General features: G+C 43.3%; 2 protein-coding genes across 5 annotated transcripts in view; one reads left to right on the top strand and one right to left on the bottom strand.

The window, feature by feature from the left end:
* GTF3C3 (general transcription factor IIIC subunit 3) overlaps positions 1–14575 on the bottom strand; it is a 79367-nt gene that overhangs the window by 15823 nt on the left and 48969 nt on the right. The gene's annotated exons all lie outside the window — the stretch shown is intronic.
* CCDC150 (coiled-coil domain containing 150) overlaps positions 1–14575 on the top strand; it is a 37367-nt gene that overhangs the window by 16245 nt on the left and 6547 nt on the right. Inside the window, exons 9-17 of one of the 3 annotated variants that reach the window (XM_025209944.1) lie at positions 1927–2019; positions 3468–3551; positions 4696–4803; positions 4938–5000; positions 8633–8791; positions 9971–10140; positions 10732–10825; positions 11613–11782; positions 13717–13843. In XM_025209944.1, the coding sequence (XP_025065729.1) occupies positions 1927–2019; positions 3468–3551; positions 4696–4803; positions 4938–5000; positions 8633–8791; positions 9971–10140; positions 10732–10825; positions 11613–11782; positions 13717–13843 (1068 nt within the window). The remainder of the gene's footprint in view (positions 1–1926; positions 2020–3467; positions 3552–4695; positions 4804–4937; positions 5001–8632; positions 8792–9970; positions 10141–10731; positions 10826–11612; positions 11783–13716; positions 13844–14575) is intronic. The other 2 variants (XM_025209945.1, XM_025209946.1) reach the window with 2 other exon arrangements.

The raw sequence follows: 14575 nt of genomic DNA, 5'->3' as shown, positions 1-14575 counted from the left end.
GTACAGTGGATACATTGTTGGTTTTTCATTTTAAAGATGTATCACAAGATGCACCTTTGGCATTCCTATACTGTATGGTCTTCTACCATTGTGACATTTCAGTGTCCTTGAATACATCACCAGTGCTGGTCTACATCATATACACAATAAGAACACAGACAGTAACTTAGTGCAAGATAGTAGCTTAATCTGTTGGGGAAGAAAATTGAGGAAAGTGCATCCTGCTTGCATGGTGATTAAGAGAAAGAGGATAGCTGAGCTATATGGTCTTCTAATTTTAATTTTTTCAGAGTTGGTCTGTAAACTTTCTGTCTGAGATGCTGTGCTACTATTCTCTAATAGAAATACATATATGTCTTTAGGTTGAGTACACTAGAGAGGTTTTTTGACTGATTTAAAAATGATCTTTTAATTCCATCTGGCAGATAGAAAAAACAGCAAGTGAAGTAATACAGGGGAGGAACCAGCTGGAAATTGAATTAACTGAGAACAAGGTACCATGCAGTACACATAGCATCTCTGACTTCTGATTCTGTTCCTTCTGTTGTATGGGTAGTATAAACAGTTTTGTCTTCTCTGAGTCTGTAATGAAAGTCTCCTGCTAGTTCTAATGTCAGCAACACATTGAAAATTGCAAGAGAGACCTGAACCATGAGTGGTTTGTGCATGGGCAGGCATTAAACAATAGCAGCAGGGATGACTGGGGGCTCCCGAGACTGGGGGGCACCATGGCAGCAAGCGGGGACCACCTGCAGACACTGGCACCCATGTTGATGGTGGGGGCGGGTGGCAAGCAAGGACTGTCCGCAGCCAGCGGTGTCTGTGGCAGCGAGCAGGGATTGCCTGCAGCAATGAGTGGCAGCCGCCTGCAGACACTGGCAGCCACATCCACCTAGGACCCAGCACTTTGCAGGGTAGCTTTCCCCACCAAGGAACCTCCAGAAAGGAACCAGCCAAGTACTTCAGCCAGTAAGAGCAACTGCAGAAGCAGCCAAAGCAGGGAGTACTACTTTGTGAAAAGAAGTAGATAAAAATGGAACCCAGCTGGACTGCCCTTACCCCCAGCCTCCCCCTGGACTTAGGGAGGACACCCCAAATCAGAACACAGGTGTTGCCTCTTGGTATATCTGCACCCTTCTGCCTTGTGGCTTTGGAGGAAAACCTGAAGCAAGAAACCAACCAAAAACTACATCCAGTCAAATAAGAGCAGCTGCAGGAGCAGCTAAAACCAGGATCTTCAGACATTCAGAAGACTCAGCAGTTTTGTCTGGACTTTCCTTGTCCTGTGCTGACTGGCTGTTCATTCCAACGCTTTCCCTCCTCCACAATCTCTTCACCTAATCGCTCATTCCATACTGCCCATCTTCCTCATACCCAGTCCCCTTCCAGTTTCCATTTATTTTATTTCTTCTAAGTAAGTTTAGTCTAAAACCAAAACATTAATGGAACTACTATGACATTTGGCACCATCACACTGTTCACTCTGTAGGTTTTATAGTTTTCCTAGATTGGGTCTGTCTTCTCTATTTAGATTGTAAAGTGTTTTGGGCAGGGACCACTTATTACTTTTTGTACAAAGCTTCACACATGCCAACGTTCTCAATTGGTCAAGAACACAAGGGCCAACATTCTTGGTTGGGCCTTACCTGATACCATAAACATAAATTTTAGTCACAGCTGATTGTTGAGCTCTAGCATCTTATCTATGTAGCTCTTTCAAATCTGCATAGCCTGGATAAATGAAAGGCTGGGAAGACTAAATTGCAACTGCTGAAAGGAAGGTAAAAGCAAACAACTCGATGTAGTGGGGAGAGGCTGTGTATAATCTGTAGCTTTGTGATTGAAGTTTGGATCACAGATCATGTTGTGTCCAAGCAGAAACCTTAAAGCAGCATGATTGAAGTTGTATTTTCCCTTGTTTTACAGTTGGAAATGGGTGCTATGAGATCCACTTTGCAGACATTAGAGGAAGAAAACATGAGGTTAATGGGCCGTTTAGCTGCACTGGAACACCAGCAGGTAAACTGCTTTTCCTGTTAGCTGACTACCGTCACCCTTAGGTATAAGTAGGGACTTACTTAAATTGTGGTTTTGTGATTTTTGCAGAAACCACGAAAAACGGCGATCTCCACAAAAAATGGCATGATTTCCCATGGAATTGACCCCAAAGAATGCTAACTAGAATACAAAGATTTAGATTTAAATCCAATACTTAGATTTATGATATTTCCATGGAATTTGCCATTTAATTATGTGGTTTTTGTCTCTTGGCCAACTTGCTGCAAGAGACAGGGCCACCAGGGCCCCTCCGCTAATTGGCAGCGAGGAGTGGAGCTGCCACAAAATACCCATGAAATCAATTTTATGCACTGCAAAAACCCTTTGTCTTGCAACAATTTAAGTAGGTCGCTAAGTATAAGATAGGGTAACTCCTGTTGTCCTGACTAGCATGTAACTATACCAGTGATTAAGCTGTTCTCTGGCCATCTTATGTTTCTCTAGTTTGGAAATCACTGAAATGTAAGAGATGCAAAATGTAAGAAACTAAGAGACTGAGGAAGAAAAGACATGTCACTATTCTTTTATAAGTTTCCCTTTGAATTTGTTCAAGTGAGAAGGTTTAACATCCATGTGGGATTTAGAATCAAGTAAAATGACCTCACAGCCTGAAGGTATCAAGATGTGACATGATTATTCTGTGATGCTATTCTATTTTTAGTATGGATGGAACTTTTGCCTATATACACTATAAAATGGAAGTATGTTTAATATTTTTGTACATAGCTTCCCTGAGCTGTTTACACTTTGAGACTTAATCCCTGTTATTTTTTTTCAGTTATCTCCTATTATTGCTATAGCACTGCTCATCCAAACAGTGCTAGTATTGGTAGGACTATTACTTTAGACTAGCTGCAGTGTTTTTACCAGTGAGCTGTCTAAGTTCACTGAGTAGGCCCAGTAAATACCAGTCAGAAACTTAAAACCAGAGCATCTCAGTTATTCTTTTCACTTCTTCATTTCTTTCTACCTGCTTTCATTTCTAAACCATTTTTCCCCTGCTGTCTCTGTTCTCTTAGTGTCCTGCAAATTCCTTTTACACCTCCCTTCTTTCTTGCCAGAGCATCTGTCCATCCACTTTTTCGCTGCCTAAGAGCCATGCTATGTTCTGTAATCCTGGGGCCATCTGTATGGCTAAGTCTGTTTCTGCTTTTACCTATAGGCTAGGGTGGCTTAGACCCAAGGAGATGTGAATACATCTTTCTTCTGCTCTGTTGCATCACTTGGATGACCTTTACTGTTTGTTTCATATGAAAAATTGGAACAACTTAGATGAGCAAGAACATTACAGTAATTCATCAAGAGAGAAAAAAGAATAGAAATCAGGTAGAGGCAAAACACTGAAGCCCAGGTTCCTTTTTTGGCTTGTTTTTCTTAGGAGATGGTGACCTATGCTCTTCTTTTCCCAGCATGCCCAGCAGCACGTAGAACAGATTCTAGCAGAACTGACTGATAGTAAGAATAAACTTGCCTACGACAAAGGAAAGCTTCAGGTATCTCACTACCTTTTATTTGGTCTGTTCACAGTAGGAGCACATCTTTCGGGATTGTGTAATCAAAGCTTTTCACTATTTCATTTGGAACAAAGTTCTTGAATTTTACTTTGCACTGTTAGCAATAAATTTTAAATAGTTTTGTATTTAAAACTGCCTTTGATTTCAGTCATAACGTTTTTTGCTGATAGGTAAAACTTTAAGTGGACATACTTCATATAATGTCTATGTAGGTTCCTGGTAAACAAGCCACAGGATATATGAAAATAACTGTAGAAGCCTGAAAATATGATGTTTTAGCTATGCAGTTTATTCTAAAGGATACAATAGAAAGGGAATAGACAGTGGCTGTGTCCAGATGAGCACAGGTGTTTGTTTCCCTGGAGGCAAGTAGCAGTGATACACACCTTGTGTGCTGCTGCAACTTGTGCCCAGGGAGCACCTGTGCCACATGCTCTGGCACACAGCAGGTTACCCTGGGTGGGTTAGGGGAGGCTGGAGCCAGCAACTGGTGGGGGGGGAGGGTCAAAAGCCCCCCAGTCCCCTCCTGAAAGGTAGCAGCATGGGGAACACCTATATGTGTGGTGCTGCAGACTTGTCTATGGCGCCACATACCTCATATCTTCACTTGTCTAGATGTGGCCAATGGTGGTAAGCATAGATAAAAAAAACAAAGTAAAGTAAACAGGCAATAGAAATGGTGGTGAAATTGAGATTCAGTGAGTTGTCATGGATGTAATAAAATCTGAGAAACTAGTGCAAGGATTTTTGGTGTGCTTGTGAAAAGAAAAAAAAAATCAGTTGGTAGCAAGTGGAGAGAATGGTGGTTGTTTAAAAATAATGAGAAAGTAGCAGTTTTGTTTAGAGTCCCTTACAACTGGAGATAATCACAAGTGACTAACCAAAATACTATATTGAACTTCGAATTAAAATGAATTCTGGTGTTTCAGTTTTGCTTTTGTGTGAAGATAAAATGAGGGGACTCTTGTTATTTCTGGTGGGGTGGGACTTTGCTTAGTGCAAATTTTTTTAGCTTTCATAAAATCCATCTCTGCTTCTGTGGCCTTCATAAGCCCATTCTCTCTCTTCACATACTAAAAAAGTGCAGGAAAATGTTTGCCAACTATCTCTGCTTTTCCTCTAGACCAAAGTCCAGGAGCTGGAAAAAGAATTGCAATCTCTTGCAGATGCACACTTAGAGAATAGCCAGCTTCGCAAGCTGAATACAGCATTGGAGACCAAATATACTCAGGTACAAAATTCAGATCATGCCTCACATCTCAACCCCAAGTCAAACTGTACCTAGAGAAATCAAACTCATTACTTCCCCCAGTAATATCAAAGCACCAGTTAATTTTAGCATTAAACTTCTATTATAATTTTCAGGTGAACACAGAACTTAATTCTGTCAGGATTAACATGCAAAGGATTGAAGCTCAGCTGAAGCAGGTACCAAACCAAAAAAAATCTGTTTCCTGAAGGGTAAATGTGTATGTTCAAGCTGGATCATGCCACATCTGTGGGGTTGCAGGATTTTCATGTTTAGCTCTCACTATGAGGTGTTTACCCCGCAGAGGTTCCAGGGACCAAGAAAACTTCAAAAAGCCTGCCCCAATAAAACTGTTCAAAGAAGGAGTTCAAATACATTTTAATAGCATTTCCAATACTGAAATACAGACAACAGATAAATGCTAAGACAATAAAAATAAAGCATATCAACTGCTGCTTAAAAATAATGCAGTACTAAAAATTCTAAAATAATAAAAGAAGCATTAATACAGGGTGAAAAAAAATCAAATCATAATGTTATGTAGTCTTACTCTAACAGGTGGCCAACTTGCCAAGGAAAATAACTTCTTACCTAGATTCTGGAGATTAAGTTCGGAAAGACAAGCAAGCTGATCTTAGTTCACTGGCTGATGGACAGTTCAGCAAAGATTAGAGTACCTGGCTGAAAAGTGAGTTAAGGAGGTGGATCTGGGCTTTTTTCCCCCAATTTTAGCCAAGCCTAAAAAATTTAGTAACTAAAGATTTCTTATGTGGATGTTTTACCATTTTAGGAAGAATAATTTTATATTCAGTGTTACTGGGGGTGCACCAATAAAGATTTTTGGGCCAATACTGATGGCCGATTTATTAATGGGCTATATCAGCCAATACCAATCCAATTGCTGATATGCAAGCCTGGCAGCTTGGAGAGTAGCATCCAGCTGGTAAGTCCGTTGCAAAGCAGAAGGGAAGGTGCGTGGTGGGGCACAGATTGAGGCCCCCATGGTGAGGGAGGGAGCAGGGTTGGGGCAAGGGTAGGTGCTGCCAAGCTAGGGTGGGGCAGGGTGCAGGACGGAGCCGTGAGAAGCTTGTCTGGGGGAAAAACCTGGCTCTGGCCCCAGCCCGCAGCAGCAGCCTGCCCTCACCCCGCATGCAGATCCGGGGAGCACATGCCCCCCCCATGCCTCCCCTGGGAGCGCGCGTAGTGCGGGGAGCTACCGCCCTCATCTCATGGATGAGCTGCATGTGGCTCCATCCTGTGCCCTGCTCTGCCCTGACTGGGCAACGCCTGGCCCAGCCCCACTCCCACTGTGGGGGCCTCAATCTACTCCTCTCCCTCCACACCCCTTCTTCCCAACAGACTTACCGGCTGGATGCTGCTCTCCAAATTGCCAGGCTGCATTCCTGGCCCTGTGCATGCATGCAGCATTTATTGGCAACGTTATCAGCCACATCAGCCAGAAAAAAGCTAATTGCCAATAATACCAGTTTTCCTTTTATCAGTGCTGATACGATACGAGCCAATGCATCAGTGCACCTCTGATTATTATCAGTTATACCTTACTTGTTATCCAAGAAATAGACCAATTTTAGTCAACAGTGTAAGAGCTTAAGGCATTCAGGTACTATGGTATCTGCAATTCAGATTCCCACTCTGAGTACCTTCAAACTTTGGGAAAATAACTTACAACTTAACATTAATATTCCCATTTTACAAATAGAAGGAAATGACCATGAGAACTTCCATGGTCAAGTCATGGGAAGAGTCATAAAACAGAACCATTAGACTGCTGCCCCACAAAATACCACAAGAAGTTCTAGATAGCAAATAACTTTGCTGCTACATTCTATGTATTGAGGTCACAATGTGGTTAAATTAGAATGATAAGAGCATAGTGACATCATGCATAGTTCCAATACCGTCCTGGCGATATTGCACTGGTAGCAAGGCTGTGATGAAAACACAGTGATTTGGCTTCCCCGGATAAAGTGCTGCAGGAATGTATCAGGAAAGAAAATTTATAAAAATAGTAAATGGTTCTTCAAGACTGCTTTCATAGGGTACTCCTTACAGCACAAGATCTTCCAATAAATAATTCAGGCCAGAACAAGTAGTATCCATGAATGTGGCCTTTGCTGCTGATCTAATGGGTAGATATTTTGAGGGCTGTTTTTGTTAATTTCTCCCTCTGTCCTCCTTGGATGGATTAATTTTGTAGCAGAAATGCCACCAAAGAGAAGAAAATCCCCTGCAAGGCCCTCACAGTATGTTAGGCCAGATATGTGCTGTTTTGGAGGAGGAGCTGTGGAATTTGGTGGGCTTGCTTCCACTCTTCATCCTCCTTCACACCGGGTTCATTTCATCCCACGTGTACATTCAAGGAAGTGTGCTTCTGAATGTGGAGACTGTCCAAGAATCAATCTGAGAACTCTGTTAAAAGCTATTAAGAGCATGGAGGAAAGATTGGAGGGTAAAATAGACATAATCACTCCAAGACTATTAAAAACTGACTGGTCTGCACAACTCAGTGAAGATGACTTTCAGATGGTGAGTGAAGACCAAGAAACAACCTAGAAGCTGAAAAAATTGGCAGTTTTGGGAGCATGGATAGATTTAGCTAAAATGAGGGCAAATTGGAAAATTCTATGAACAAAAGGCTTTTTTCAGTGTTTCTTGCGCAGAAAGAGGAAAGGTCAATTAAACTGGTTAAGTAAGAAAAAAATATCAAGATTTTTGGGGGAATTCTAGATTTGGCTTTATCTAGTTGTCCTGCTTTCTGGACCATTGATGCTAAAGGTCAGACCACCTTCTGACTAGTGCCATATGCTTCATACTTTGGAATTTTTTCTTCATTTGGAGGCAAAAATGGGAACTTAAACTTGGATTTAAAATGGGAAAAAGACAAAGGATTGCTTCATTTGAGGATACTACCTTGGTGCTAGATCCACTCATAGGAAACCAACTCAGAGGCTTAAGCTTGACTTACTAGTTTCAAGGCATGAAACAGGAAAAAAAAAATCTTGCTCTGGATGGCACAGAGTAAATCTTCCTTGATTTTGCTTAAGCAAAAGAATTTAAATATATATATATATATATACACACACACACACACAAAATTTAAGGAATGAAAGATTATGCTATATTTTATAGCCAGTTTCTCAGAGGAAGTTATTAAAAGGGGGTGTTTTTTTTTTTTTGTTATTCTTGTTGGGTAACAGAGAAAGGTTTGGTAAAATCTTTTTCTTTGTCAGCATTAACCACCTTGTATTAAATGCAAGTATTAGTCTGATATATGCACTAAAATGAAGACATTTTTGAAGAGGGGATGCCCTATATAGTGAGAAACTGTAACTAAACACTAATAATGTAAGAATATATTAAGCTAGAAAAAACTCTTCCAAAGTAAAATCAAGGAAAGAATCCTGTCAGTGGATTCAGGAGACAACACAGAGCTCTCTCTTTAACATTGATGTCTGTAGTTCTTGTTATTATTTGTAGTCTGGGGAAATATTGGATTTCCATTTGGTGAAGTCAAAAGTTTAATTAAATCTGAAGGAAACTGCTATCACCTAAACTAGAGCTTGAGCTTTAATTTCCCTCTTTTTCTCCCTTTCTAAGGTTGGATGAATGGTTGAAAAATGAACCGCCAACTTTTTTGAGTGCTTGTATTTAAAAATAAATCTCGTTTTAAATTAATAATCAAGGTCTCTTGATCTCAGGGTATCTGAACTATTTAGCTGGTGAATGTTTTCCCCATCACTGCCTTAAATTGTAAGCTAGCAGAACAAATTCCTGTGATTTGGAAAAGCAGAATTTGCTCTATTCTTTCTGGTTTGTAAAGGCACAGACTGTTTTTGAACATAAGGAAGATGACTTCGCTCTGGCAGTCAAATCCCGAGATGAAGCCTTACGAGAGTGTCAGAAGATCAAGGGACAGATGGAAGCCATGGAAGAGAGAGAGAGACATAAGGCAAGGAAGCAGGAGTTTAAAAAAATGTTGCAAATGTGGCAGCCTGTGCTATATAGCCTTGCTCAGGCTCCAGCACAGGATTTGTAAGTTTTAATATGTCTAATTAACCTTTGGTTTCTACTTGAACAAACCCCACTGTTGATCTGGAATGTATATAGAATACCCTCTGCTGGTCTTAGGGTGTTATGGAATCCTCTGCAATATTTCTGTTGCATTGCTCCTTTTTTGGTTGACAGCTGTTGGTAAAGTAGATAGACTGTGTCAGTAGCAAGGAGGTATTGAGGAAAGTACACCAGGGCTAATCCATAGAAGATTTGGTTTTAACAGTTAGGACCTGATTCTCTTCTCTCAATGTAAGTCAGGTGTTATCTTGCAATTGGTGGAGCTGATACCGGTGTAGAGTAGGCATGAGACAGGGCAGCCTCCAATTTTAAATCTTTGACTAATAGTATGGGACAGTCTCCAGCATGGGCAATTGGTGCCGCCTTAGTGGGGTCACGTGCCACTGCAGCGACCAGTCAGCAGCTTGGGGGTGGGGATCCCCCATGGCCGATCTTGCTGACCCTGGCGGAGCGGGGATGAGGGTGCCCCTTGTGGCCAGTTGCTGTGGCTGCTTCCAGGAGTAGCTGCAGCCACTTCTGGGAGTCCAACAGTGCTCCACACCCTAGCCAGCACTTGCAGGGGGGGCACCAGCACTCCCGCGGGCCCCCCCTACCCGCTGCCTAAGTGACGAGCGTGGCCGGTCAGGGGGTGCACATTCACCCTCTTGCACCTCCTACACATCGCCACTGATCTCCAGACAAAATGCAACCCACTAAATGTTTGACTTAAAACTGGACAACACTACAGCATGCTATTAAATTTCATGTCATGCTCTCATTCCTTAGGTCAACAGGAACTGAAGGCCAAAAAACACCTCCATGTTCGACTAATTGATTAGTGTGTCATTCTTAGCCAGAATGGCAAGTCGTTCTGATGAACAAATATTTTTTTATGATAGAGAGAAGGGTGAGAAGTGGAGAGAAATCCAGAGAATTTTTTTTCCTGTCAGGGTGCCTCCAAATGTAGACTGAAAGAGACCAAATATTTCCAGAGCTTGAGGGAGCAGAGTATGACCAAAGTAGTCTTTTTTGAGTTAACTAATTTTCCCCCAGCTTTTGCTTGCTGTCCTGTACTTAGGTGGCAAATTTACAGCACCAATTAAACGAAGCAAAGGAGGCTAATGACAAAGTGACAACCATACTGGAGAACGTGTTGGTTTCTCATAGCAAGATGCAGGCAGCTCTGGAGAAGGTACAGACCGAGCTGGGATGCAAGGATTCTGAGATCACCAGCCTCAGGAAAGATAGGTAACTGAAGTCCTTCTGGTTTTCTATGTTGCTATAGCAAAGAAACAACAGGATCAAGAGAAGAAATAACTTAATCACTGCCTTTTTTCTGAGGTTCAGGCAAGAAAACTATACAAGATTGATAAGTGAGTTTTTACTGAACCAAAACCTAGTTTCAGAATTCCTGTAGCTTCTTGTAATACTACAAGGAAGAAAGGAGGCATAGCAACGAGCTCTACTTAGTACTAGTGGACTAATTACTCTATTATACATCTAGTCAACTCTGGAGGGGTTTTGGTTGCAATGGATGGTGCTGATTGCAGATGCCAGGACCCAATTGATTATTAACCAAATTACCTCTGTCTCATCTTTACATGATGCTTGGGAAATATGTCAAGTGATATGACACTACTGGTTGGAGCTAGTTCCATTATCATCAGGAGCAAAACAAATTGTTAGGAGCAAATAAACAAAATTTTAATATTAGTCCTATTTAGTTTTCTAACAAAAAAAAGAAACTAAATAGCTTTCCTCTGGGAGGAAGAAAGTGAAAGGTGGCTTTGGTGTTAGTTGCTTGCCTTTTCTTTAATCTGTCTCTGCTTTCATTCGCAGAACCCAAAGCCAACAGAAAATACAGAGATTAGAAGCAGAATTGGAGCAGTGCCAGGCCAAACTGGTTTTCATAGAAACCCAGCACAATAACCAGGTAGAGACCAAATTTTTCCAGTCATAGTAAGTAGATTTCATGCTCTCTTGGAAAGTAGACTGCGGGGGCATGTGTTCTATTAACTCATTAAGACAAAAAAAAAGACACAAAACACTGGAGGAATCATTTTACAGGAGATGAAGGAGCCAAGTAAAGCCCCCTTTCTATACAAGGGTGCCTTGAGATTGATAAACATCTGACTATCTCAACTGGATACAGAACATGTATGCATAGACATGCAATTTACTGCGGGGCAACAGGACTTTTACTGTGCCTCAGCTATTCAGTAACTGCCTATTCCCGCAATGTTACCTTGTGGTAAATGAAAGCTAATTCGAACCCCTTTTTCGTTGAGTGCTTGATTATCACCATTTAGCTATCATTTACTATGGGGTAAGTGTGCATGCTGGCAGTTACTAATCACTCCATGCTAATCGCTTGTGATTTAAGGGTACTACTGTTAAGAAGCTTTGAAGCAAATCCTGCCCCATGTCTGTGTGTAAAAGGATATTTGCCACAATGTGGAACCTTGAAACCGAACAGTGTATGAATTAAGGGTCTGCATCAGGCAAATAAATATGTTTACAGCCTTTACTTAATGACTTAATTGTTGTTCAGGCTGCAGCTGGTGATTCGAGTTCCTCTCCCCATAGACTAAGACTGAGTAGGATACACATCCTTCACTTTTAATGGGGCAGTGGTGAGAGAGAATGAACACCCCCACATTTTGCTGTGTGGGGGTGTTCATTCATGTAAATCTGGAGTTGGAACTTTCTTTACCCTTCAGGTGGGGCCACTTCGTAAAGCACTAGAAGTTGCAAGAGTTGACAACAAGAAACTTGCCCTTAGTTTGGAACAAACTTTGCAAACCAACAGTACCCTGCAGAGCAAGCTGACCCAGACCCAGGGTGAATTGGACGGCAAAGAAATTGAGCATCAAAAGCTGATCATTTGCAGGTAGGAATAGGTTTGAGGCATCACAGCTTAGGAAGACTGTCTTCTCAAGTCTAACAGCGCGGCTTATAACAGGGGTGGGCAATTATTCAGGTGGAGGGCCGCTTAACAAGTTTTGGTGAGGCTATACCCCACCCCTTGACAGGTGCCCTACTCCCTGGTCACCATCTTGTGACTGGATGTCCTGCTTAGCACTGCCTGCCTGGCTTGCAGCATGCTGTGAAGGGCAGGAAAGCAGCTGCCGCCACCAACAGAACCAGCAGCAACAACAGAAGTCCCTGCAACAGGGGAGGGGAGCAGAGAGCCAAGCCTGGCACTACCAGCTCTCTTCGTCTCTGTCCCACATCTGCCTGGCAGGGCTGCAGCAGAGCCTGCACTGGCTCCTGCTGCTGTTGCTTCTCTCACCTGCCTGCCCAGCAGGGCTGCACCAAGTACATGCTGCTCCTGCTGCTGCTTCCCCCTCCTGTCTGTCCCTGCTTGCCCATCAGGGCTTTGTGAGCTGCCAAGCTTCTTCATGCCCCCAACTTCCCCCTCCATCCACACACTCCCCCAGACCAGAGCAAGCAGCAGGCAGAGCCCTGTTCCCCTCAGTGCTGCAGCTTCTCCCTACCTGCTGCCAGGAGTGCTGCAGCAGAACAGCTGCCACTGACCAGGGAACTGCTGGGCTCCCCCAGCCTCCAGCAACTCTTCCTGTCCCTGCTGCAGTGCTCTGGGCTGCAGGTAGAGGGGAAGCTGCAGTGTTGAGGGGAGTGGGGCTCTTCCTGCAGATCACTCCAGTCCTGCTTGTGCCAGGCAGGGGAGTGTGTGGATGGAGTGGGGAGGAGAGGTGTCAAGGAGCTCAGCAGCTCACAAAGCCGTGACGGGCAGGCAGAGGCAGCCCGCACTTAGTGCAGCCCTGCTGAGCAGGCAGGTGAGAGAGAAGCAACAGCAGCAGGAGCCAGTGCAGGCTCTGCTGCAGCCCCACCAGGCAGGTGTGGGACAGAGACCAGGCTTGGCTCTCTGTCCTCCCTCCCCTCTTGCAGGGGCTTCTGTTGTTGCTGCCAGCAGGTGCTTTCCTGCCCTTTCCTGAGTTGCTGGAGGCTGGGGGAGCTCAGCAGTTCCCTGAGCAGTGGGAGCAGCGGGAGTCCTGCTCAGAAGATGTGCTTGCTGGTGGGGGAGGCTGGGAGCGCAGCATGCTCTGCCTCGGGCAGGACTCAGTCCCAGGCAGAGCACACCAGAGGCAGCTGCGGGCGGGGCTATCAGTACGAGCAACATCCTTGATATTGTTTCATGAATCCAGCAGTAAAGCCATGTGAATGTGCTGTTTTCCTACTGATGCAGTTGCTTCTTCAGGCTTTTCTTCCATGTTGGAATCCTGGAGATGGAGCCTAGAATTTCTTCATGAGGGATGGTGTGAAGTAGCCCCAAATGAAAGGCCACAACACTATTGAGGGCTGCCCATGTGGGACATTCCCCATGGACAGCCTTGCAGTGCCACCAGTTATATTGGCAAAGAGGGTAGCCTCTTCTTTTTTGTCATGTGGAAGGGCTAAGCTGGAGATTACAAACTGCCTGCCATTGGTAGGCATAACTTTCTTTGACATGAAGTACCAGTGTACCTTGTTTTCATTCTTCTTGTCTCACCTACTAGCACTGAGAAAGCTTCCCTAAAGCAAAGAGAAACTCTTTTTATCATTGGCCTTTTCATCAGTATTGATGCTGGGGAAATAGGCATGCTCAACATGCAGGTTGAGTATTTCCCCAGATTGCTATGCTTCAAAACCAAAGTAAAGTCTAAGGGTTGCATAATTGTTAACATGCTAAAATAAGGCACATGCATGTCAAGGGAAAGAATGTTGAACCATGCGTCTTTCCTACAGTTTTCTTTTTGGACCACATGTTCCTACTTCTAACATGTATTAATCCACTTGTTGTGATCTACTTTCTCTCTCTCAAAGGCAGCAGCTGATTGAGGAAGCCAAGACTGGGGAAAAGTTGTATTCTGAACGCTTGGAGTCTTTGAGGAAGCAATTTCAGACCGAGCGAGAAGCTACCAAGAAGGCAGCCCACAGAGAATCAATTGAGGTGAGATAGAATTGTAAGATTTTCCCAGTGACTGGATTCCAGAGAATATCCCTGCTTTACAACTTCAGATCGTCAAATAAGGAAACAAAAGCGATTCACGATACCACTTGCCTGTTTTTCTGTACGATCATGTTATCCTTAAATGAAAAAATACTCTGGTGGTTGTGTCATAAGTAGAGATATCATCTTTTGTTTTACCCCTCTTGAGCTGGAGTAATACATGAACAGTTAGGATATGGTGTCCAGAAAGGACTGCAAGGCTATCACACAGCATATACCCTGCAGACAGCAGCAACTTCAATTTATTGTACAATCCTTGTGACATCAGGATTTTTTGTGGAGAAGAGTAGAGGCAGTAAACCATCTGTGCTGCTTTGGGCTTAGAGGGCTAGGTTGTAGAAGGAAATGTTCTTTGATCACAGAAGTATTCAGGAGCCCAGAGTTCAAACCATGCATTGCTTATGAACACAAAAGGGATCTAGTTTACTAGATACCTTAGGGTACCTATACATGTGACAGACCTCTGGTCTGTTACATTCTAATTAGCATATGTCTGAGCAGACTCAATTAGTCAAATGAGCTTTAGTTAAAGCACCCTCACTGCAATTTAGAAGTGCAGGATGCTGAATACACATGACACAGCAGGCACTTTAATTAGAGCGGCTGCTCTAATTAAATCACCCTCGCGCCCCCAGGCCAGAGCCCGTATATAGACACCCTTAGTTTCCTATA

The sequence above is a fragment of the Alligator sinensis genome, unplaced genomic scaffold (assembly GCF_000455745.1).
Source record: "Alligator sinensis unplaced genomic scaffold, ASM45574v1 scaffold784_1, whole genome shotgun sequence".
In the NCBI taxonomy this organism is placed as follows: Eukaryota; Metazoa; Chordata; order Crocodylia; family Alligatoridae; genus Alligator; species Alligator sinensis.
This window is presented reverse-complemented; position numbering and strand designations above follow the sequence as displayed.